The sequence below is a fragment of the Colobus angolensis genome, unplaced genomic scaffold, assembly GCF_000951035.1.
Source record: "Colobus angolensis palliatus isolate OR3802 unplaced genomic scaffold, Cang.pa_1.0 Scaffold533, whole genome shotgun sequence".
Classification (NCBI taxonomy): domain Eukaryota; kingdom Metazoa; phylum Chordata; class Mammalia; order Primates; family Cercopithecidae; genus Colobus; species Colobus angolensis.
In genome coordinates, this window is record NW_012118855.1 from 161,128 (window position 1) to 170,196 (window position 9,069).

Here is a 9,069-nt window from a genome sequence, read left to right on the forward strand (position 1 = left end):
TGTATTTTTTAGTAGAGACGGGGTTTCACCATGTTAGCCAGGCTGGTCTCGATCTCCTGACCTCATGATCCGCCCGCCTCGGCCTCCCAAAGTGTGGGTATTACAGGAGTGAGCCACTGTGCCCTGCCTGAGATGGAGTTTTGCTCTTGTTGCCCAGGCTGGCATGCAATGGTACGGTCTCGGCTCAGTGCAACCTCTGCCTCCCAGGTACAAGCAATTCTCCTCCCTTAGCCTCCCGGGTAGCTGGAAATACAGGTGCCTGCCACCACATCCAGCTTTTTTTTTGTATTTTTAGTAGAGACAGGGTTCCACTATGTTGTCCAGGCTGGTCTCGAACTCTTGACCTCAGATGATCCACCCATCTCAGCCTCCCAAAGTGCTGGGATTACAGGCGTGAGCCACTGCACCTGGCCACATTTGCCCCCAGCACTTTGGGAGGCCGAGGTGGGCTGATTGAGACTAGCCTGGCCAACATGGTGAAACCCCATCCCTAGAAAAAATATAAAAAATTAGCTGGGCGTGGTGGTGGGCGCCTATAATCCCAGCTATTTGGGAGACTGAGGCAGGAGAATCACTTGAACACAGGAGACCGAGGTTGCACTGAGCTGAGGCCACGTTGCACTCCAGCCTGGGCAACAAGAGCAAAACTTCATCTCAAAAGAAAAAAAAGAAAAATGTAATTATGCACTGGATATCAAGAAAGTTAACTCAATAATAGGGAATAGTTTTCAAATATGCAGCCTGTACCAACAAAATCCTATATGATTTATGTAGTCGTTCAAGCAAACACAAGAAAATTGGTTCAATTTCTATGAATTATCAAGAGGAAAGGAAAATATGCCCTTCTGTCTCAATCAGGTTTGAATGACAGCTTTTTTGGATATAATAAAGACATACATGCACACAATAAAGACAAAATGTGTCTTCCCATTCGGAAATACTTCCTCTTTTAGTCCATTATATACTTTTCATAATCTTGTGTAGTAAGTCTTTGCTGCAACTGATGATATTCAAAGTAAATGCCTCCTGGTTTAGTGTTCTAAGAAGCCAATAGTTACAGCAATTTGAGCATTAAATGTACTTCTAGAATCTATAATATTCCAATGCTGTTACCAGGCAGGTAAACGCTGAGGCTGTAAAAAAGGATAAACTATGTTATAAGTCATGTATTTGTGATTATTTTGCAGAGATAAAGAGAATAATGTTATCATTAAGTGGAGAGCAAAATACAAAGCACATCCAACCAATTTTCTCTCCTGCATTTTTCATTCTCTGGAAAATTAAGGATGAAAGACATTCTTAAGGGGCAGCATTAATGCCAGTTCTTCTTAAAAACTCCTGTATTTTAAAACAAAAATTGAAACAGTAATTTAAAAATGTAAATTATATGTAATTTAGAACCTATAAACAGTATTTAAAATCATTAACACTTAACATTATTAATGACCACTTATTAGTTCTAATTTCAGATCTCATGGTAAATAAAAACTTTGTTACCTATATTAAAAAATTATGTAGTTAAGCTAGTAGAATAAACATCTATGTATCTATGCAGAGAAATTTTTAATTGCCTTTTTAGTATATTTTAAAATAATTTCTCATAATTATTTTAAACATTTTAATAAAAACTCTTTAAACTCAATGAGGTAGAATGAAAGACAAAAAGCATCATGTTTTTAAAGTAGTTAATATACTACTTTTACTTTGTTACATCATTTTGGATAAAAAAATTTCTGTTTTCCCAGCTTTCAGGAGGTAGATCTGGCTTTTAGGGACGACTAGGGACTCCCTAGTCTCCAGTTTGTTTAAAATACCCATGAATTAATTTTTAAGAAGGACAAACTTTTATGAAGTTTGTGATTATTTTGCAGAGATAAAGAGAATAATGTTATCATTAAGTGGAGAGCAAAATACAAAGCACATCCAACCAATTTTCTCTCCTGCATTTTTCATTCTCTGGAAAATTAAGGATGAAAGACATTCTTAAGGGGCAGCATTAATGCCAGCTCTGTTTATAAAGACACAAGAAGTAGTTTTTCAAAGTAAAGTTATTTATAACAAATAATCCTGATTATACATTTGATCCCAGTACTTACTGAAACTTGGTTAATAAGATCATTTTCTCAAATTTAAGAAATGGAATTAGGCATCTCTTAAACATGGGGAAAGTGGGACATTTGAGAAGTAATAACACCAATGAGAGTTTTTTGTCTAACTGCAACTGGGCAATTATACATTCTCCCATTTGATCCTGCTACTGTTTACCATGTGTCAGGTAGTGTGCCAGTGTGCTGTGCAATTACATGTACTACCTTATTTAACCATATGAGATTGGTGGTATTATCCCCATTGCACACATGAGGCAATAAAGCCCTAAGTTATATTGCTAGCAAGCAGTGGAGCCAGGATTTAAGACTAAGTATACTTGACACCAAAGGTGTCTTTTTTTTTTTTTTTAAAGAAAAGGCCCCCAAAATCCATTTTGTTATCCTGTTTTTGAGACGGGGTCTTGCTGTGTACCCCAGGCTGGAATGCAGTGGCCCAGCCTCAGCTCATTGTAAGCTCCGCCTCCCAGTTCACACCATTTTCCTGCCTCAGCCTCCTGAGTCGCTGGGACTAAAGGCGCCCGCCCCCACGCCCAGCTAATTTTTTGTATTTTTAGTAGAGTCGGGGTTTCACCGTGTTAGCCAGGATGGTCTCTATCTCCTGACCTCGTGATCCGCCCACCGTGGCCTCCCAAAGTGCTGGGATTACAGGCGTGAACCACGGTGCCTGGCCTGTTATCCTTATTATACCCTATGGCACCCGAAAGACTCAGTCTGTCATTTACTTGAACCACATAATGCTATCTAGATGGTTATATCCTCTGCTAATGCAAGAACTGATAAATTTTTAGATAACCAAGTGAATACTTACTCATTGTGAGGTGGGAAGTATTTTAGTCCTTCATTTAAATTTGCTGTTTATCCTCTGTGGCCTGTCTAGGGAGACATTCTACATATATGTAAAATGCTTAGGTCAGCATGTGCCTGGTACATTTTAAGTACCCTGTAAACACTAGCTTTCATTATTATCTGCCCAGAACAAAATCTGCTATTAATACGTTAACTACATAGATTAAATGGAAACTGCCATTATCCTACAGCTCTTGCCTCCTTGGCAACAGTGTTCTGGGTCAAAGGGTGGTGTCTGATCCAAGATGAACCATTCAGACTCCTTTCCTAGGATTTTAAAAATTGGAACTAAGGGCTGCTCTGTTTATGGAGTAACCATTTTTTTATTCCTCTCCTTTTTTTTTAAAGACGGAGTCTCGCTCAGCCACCCAGGCTAGAGTGCAGTGACACTATCTCGTTTCACTGCAACCACTGTCTCTGGGGTTCAAGCGATTCTCCCGTCTCAGCCTCCCGAGTAGCTGGCATTACAGGTGGACGCCACCATGCCTGGCTAATTTTTATATTTTAGTAGAGACAGGATTTTACCATGTTGACCAAGCTGGTCTTGAGCTCTTGACCTCGGGTGATCCGCCCACCTTGGCCTCCCAAAGTGCTAGGATTACAGGCGTGAACCACCACGTCCAGTCTATTCCTCTGCTTTCTTAATTTGCTTTCACTTAAAAAAAATTGGAACTAAGGAAAGAGGGCAGTCTCTCCTGATTAGTGAAAGTGGAATGATAAAAGAGTCTAGGTGGCAATCTTTCCAACCCATGGAGGAAGCTGGTATGAGAAACTTGAGGCACACATTCACAGATAATTTAAAGAAAAGGTTCTGATTCCAGTTACCCTTGTAGTTAGGCTATACCTCTCCCTTTCCATGGTTCAGCTGGTGGCTGGGGCTCCACCTTCACTTGTACTGCCACTTCAACATCAGTGGTGACTACCCAGAAAACCACTAAAGGTATAAATCAGCAGTTTTCTTTTAAACAGCAATTTGTTAATAATGACAAAAACAAAAAAATTTAAATGTACATATCGTTTTGACCCTAAATTTTAAGTGTCCATAGCATGAGGGCACAAAGATATATGCGTGTATGTGTGTTTACTCAAACATACACATACATATGACTGTTCAGTGCACTATTGTCCTCGCTAATGAGAAATTGGAGGCAGAATGCCTGTTAATAGAGGATTTGATAAATTAAAAAGTATTATTCTTTCTGATCCTGGAGTAATTTTTAAAAATTCTGGTTTTATTTATCTGTAATTATTAGGGTGTGCATCTTTCCACATTGGCAAATTTTCTTTCTTTCTCACTTTTTTTTTTTTTTTTTGATAGGGCCTCACTCTGTCACCCAGGCTGAAGTGCAGTGGCGCGGTCTTGGCTCACTGCAACCTTCACCTCCCTGGCTCAAGCGGTCCTTCTGTCTCAGCCTCCCAACTAACTGGGACTACAGGTGTGCGCCACCATTTGTGGCTAAGCTTTCGTGTTTTTTGTATAGATGGGGTTTTGCCATGTTGGCCAGGCTGGTTTTGAACTCCTGGGCTCAAGTGATCCTCGGCCTCCCAAAGTGCTGGGATTACAGGCATGAGCCACCAAGACTGGCCTCAATTGGTGAATTTTCTGAATAGCTGCAGTTTGTTTTGTTTAACAGCAAATAAATATGTTTCCCTCTTTACTAGAAAGTACAATGTGAATTATTTTCTTGATGACTCTGTTACTATCAGGGACATTAGGGAACAAAGCTACGTGTTTTTGCCCAGGGTTTTATATGATAGTGATGTAGCTGTGGATGTGGATTGAAGCTGTTGACATTTTAATCATTCTAATGATTTAAACTTCCATGAGAGATTTAATGCTTTTGTCCAAGTTTCTGTAGGTATTGAATATATGTTAAGTTAAAGTATTTCTGTGTTACTGTCTCTTTCAGGAACCTGATTGTGAACAGCAGCCCTTAAAACAACTCACCTGTGACTTGGAGGATGATTCTGAAAAATTACAAGGTCAGAATGAACACTAGATCTTAACATTTGGTAGAAATTATTCAGATCTAGATTATATTAATAATGGGAGAAAACCCCAACCATCAGTTCGGAATACGTCTGCCTACCCTGTTTGAAACTTATGCCAAAAACAAGGACAATAAGTAAAAGTTTTTTTTCCCATTATTTGGTCTGTTAACACTCCTGCTCTCAAAAATAAAATTCATTCATGTTGATATAGCATGTTGTTGCAAGAGACATTTAGGATGAGGTCAGTGAATTTTTTTTAACTTCTTTCCACACCTCAGCAATGTTGGCATCATTAGCTGTTGGTCCTCAATCACTGCCACCTCTGGGGAAATCTAGAAGGAGAAAGGAAGGGAATATTACTATGACTTACTAGTAGAGGCTACTGTCAGAATTACTTTGATGAGGGGTAGTGGTCAGGGAGTTAACAATTTGTTTTTGGTTATGCTTCCTGAGACTTCTAACACTTAAGCAGCAGGGCTTCCTAACTTCTTAAAAAATGTCATGGTACATAAAAATAATTATAATGTTTCTATAGCACATTGAGGTAAGTGGAGGAGGCTGCTAGGGTGGAGGGAACCTGCCTGAGAGTGTGAGCACCCTGAGAGGATTGTGGGGGCCCTTAACATACCAGTACACTCATTGGGAAGCTGTACTAAGGAAATCCAGGAGTCTAGTGAAATACATATCTAGCTGGGCGCGGTGGCTCAAGCCTGTAATCCTAGCACTTTGGGAGGCTGAGACAGGCGGATCACGAGGTCAGGAGATCGAGACCATCCCGGCTAACACGGTGAAACCCCGTCTGTACTAAAAATACCAAAAACTAGCCGGGCGAGGTGGCGGGCGCCTGTAGTCCCAGCTACTCGGGAGGCTGAGGCAGGAGAATGGCCTGAACCCGGGAGGCAGAGCTTGCAGTGAGTTGAGATCCGGCCACTGCACTCCAGCCTGGGCGACAGAGCAAGACTCCGTCTCAAAAAAAAGAAATACATATCTAGTCAACATGTTGCCATGGATAGAATACTACTTTGGGGAGCTGAGTGATCTGCATACAATGTAGAAATGGAGCAATCATATCTAGAAGCGCAGATGTAATTTAGAAGTATTTGCGGTAGAAATTAAGAGGTAGAGTGCACTTAAAATCAGAATACTACAGCTGGGTGTAGTGGCTCGCGCTGTAATCCCAGCACTTTGGGAGGCTGAGACAGGCAGATCACGAGGTCAGGAGATCGAGACCATCCTGGCTAACACGGTGAAACCCCGTCTCTACTAAAAATACAAAAAAAAAAATAAAAAAAACTAGCCGGGCGAGGTGGCGGGCGCCTGTAGTCCCAGCTACTCGGGAGGCTGAGGCAGGAGAATGGCCTGAACCCGGGAGGCAGAGCTTGCAGTGAGCTGAGATCCGGCCACTGCACTCCAGCCTGGGCGACAGAGCAAGACTCCGTCTCAAAAAAAAGAAATACATATCTAGTCAACATGTTGCCATGGATAGAATACTACTTTGGGGAGCTGAGTGATCTGCATACAATGTAGAAATGGAGCAATCATATCTAGAAGCGCAGATGTAATTTAGAAGTATTTGCGGTAGAAATTAAGAGGTAGAGTGCACTTAAAATCAGAATACTACAGCTGGGTGTAGTGGCTCGCGCTGTAATCCCAGCACTTTGGGAGGCTGAGGCAGGCAGATCATGAGGTCAAGAGATCCAAGACCATCCTGGCCAACATGGTGAAACCCCGTTTCTACTAAAAATACAAAAACTAGCTGGGCGTGGTGGCACACGCCTGTAGTCCCAGCTACTTGGGAGGCTGAGGCAGGAGAATCACTTGGGAGGCAGAGGTTGTAGTGAGTCGAGAACCTGGGAGGCAGAGGTTGTAGTGAGTTGAGATCACGCCACTGTACTCCAACCTGGTGACAGAGCTAGACTTCGTTTCCCAAAAAAAAAAAAAAAAAAAATCAGAATACTATTTTTCTGGCTGTTCTTTAGGATTGACTCTAATCTTTACATGTTTCAAAGCATCTTGTAAGTAGCTTCACTTTGCCTATATGGATAGCAAAATAGTAACCTATACCAGTGAAGCTTAACCTTGGTTATAGGTCATGGTTTCTTTGCAAGCTAACTCTAATGTAATAATTGTGGCATTTAGAGCAGTGTTAAGGAAGCTCCCTGTTAGAGCCCAGTCACCAGGATAATGAGGACTATTGTAGTCTTATTCTCTGGAACTTTTTCTTCTTGGAAAACTCCCAAATTGTGAAAGTTAATACATTTTAAGTTATTACTGTGAAAGAACATGAGAATGTGGCAGTTTTTTTCAGAGTTCCGTACAAAATGCTGGGATACAGAAATCTTTCAACTTTTTATTTATTATTATTATTTTTCATCAGAAAAGAGCTGGAAGTCTCCCTGCAATGAAGGGGAATCCTCTTCTACTTCTTACATGCATCAGAGGTCACCTGGTGGTCCCACCAAACTGATTGAGATCATCTCAGACTGCAACTGGGAGGAGGATCGGAACAAGATTTTGAGCATCTTATCCCAGCACATCAATAGCAACATGCCACAATCACTTAAGGTGGGCAGCTTCATCATTGAGTTGGCTTCTCAGCGAAAGAGCCGGGGTGAGAAGAACCCTCCTGTTTATTCTTCTCGTGTGAAAATCTCTATGCCATCATGTCAAGACCAAGATGATATGGCTGAGAAATCTGGATCAGAGACTCCTGATGGTCCATTGTCCCCTGGGAAAATGGAGGATGTCTCTCCTGTGCAGACAGATGCCCTGGATTCAGTGAGGGAGAGATTACATGGAGGCAAAGGTCTGCCTTTTTATGCAGGGCTTTCTCCTGCAGGGAAGCTTGTGGCCTATAAACGTAAACCCAGTTCAAGTACATCTGGGCTTATCCAGGTGAGAATTATCTTTAATCTGGGTATAGCACCTTTTTATACCTAGGTAGCATCATGATTTTTCAGAGCCCTTTATGGTCCTGATATCCTTTATCTTTACATTTCCTGGGAACTGGATGACGAAATTATTATCTCTTTTTGTAATAGGCCTAGTTTAGATGCATACCTAGAGTGAATTTTTGTCACATTTATGAACAGAAATGTAGAGCCTTGTATTAGTTTATAATTTTCTTCCTAATCTTCCCAGAAAGTTGCTCTTCATAAACTTTATTGCCTGCAGGCTCTAGTGATACTTTGACAATAAAGCAAGGATAATCAGGGATTCAGTCTAGCTCTTGGAATTTATTATTAGCAGATAGGTTTCAAAACAAAACCATGGTTAGAATGGTTAGGTGTAAGTGGAAGATGAAATTGACTTAGAGATAGGCAATGTATGTTTAGAAACTTGGGGAAAATTTTCATGTTTAAAATTTTATTTATTATTTATTTAGTGCAATCTTGGCTCACAGCAACCTCTGCCTCCTGAGTTCAAGCGATTCTTTGTGCCTCAGCCTCCCAAGTAGCTGGGATTACAGGCATGTGACACCACACCTGGCTAATTTTGTGTGTGTGCGTGTGTTTTTTTGTTTGTTTGTTTCTTGGTTTTTTTTTAAGTAGAGACAGGGTTTCGCCATATTGTGCAAGCTGATCTCGAACTTCTGAGCTCTGGTGATCCACCCACCGTGACCTCCCAAAGTGCTAGGATTACAGGTGTGAGCCACCATGCCCGGCTGAAAATTTTAATTTAGTAAGGTGTTATTTAAATACAAGAGTAAAAATTGAGCCATATTTACTTAATTATATCTTTTCTTTATCTGATTCATAGGGGTTTTGTCAGTGTAATCATTGTAGAACAAATATCTCTATCCTTGATATTTAGTAATTCACGCAGGTTATATTAGTAAAATTATACTGGCATATAGAAAATTTGAAACGAGACGTTCTGAATTAATGTCATAGTCAAAAAGGTTTTTCTAGCTGAGCACGGTTGCTCACGCCTGTGATCCCAGCACTTTGGGAGGCCGAGGTGGTGGATCACCTGAGGTCAGGAGTTTGAGACTAGCCTGGCTGACATGGCGAAACCCCATTTCTACTAAAAATAAAAAAGCCCAGCATGGTGGCGCGGGCCTGTAATCCCAACTTCTCGGGAGGCTGAGGCAGGAGAATCATTTGAACCTGGGAGGTGGAGA

The 9,069-nt window shown here is 41.1% G+C and overlaps 1 protein-coding gene across 3 annotated transcripts in view; it reads left to right on the plus strand.

Moving 5' to 3' along the window:
* The window catches only part of MGA (MGA, MAX dimerization protein), a 120,043-nt gene that overhangs the window by 78,447 nt on the left and 32,527 nt on the right, over positions 1–9,069 (plus strand). For all 3 annotated transcript variants that reach the window (XM_011961043.1, XM_011961045.1, XM_011961046.1), the window contains exons 12-13: positions 4,865–4,937; positions 7,324–7,841. In XM_011961043.1, coding sequence (XP_011816433.1) covers positions 4,865–4,937; positions 7,324–7,841 — 591 coding nt within the window. The remainder of the gene's footprint in view (positions 1–4,864; positions 4,938–7,323; positions 7,842–9,069) is intronic.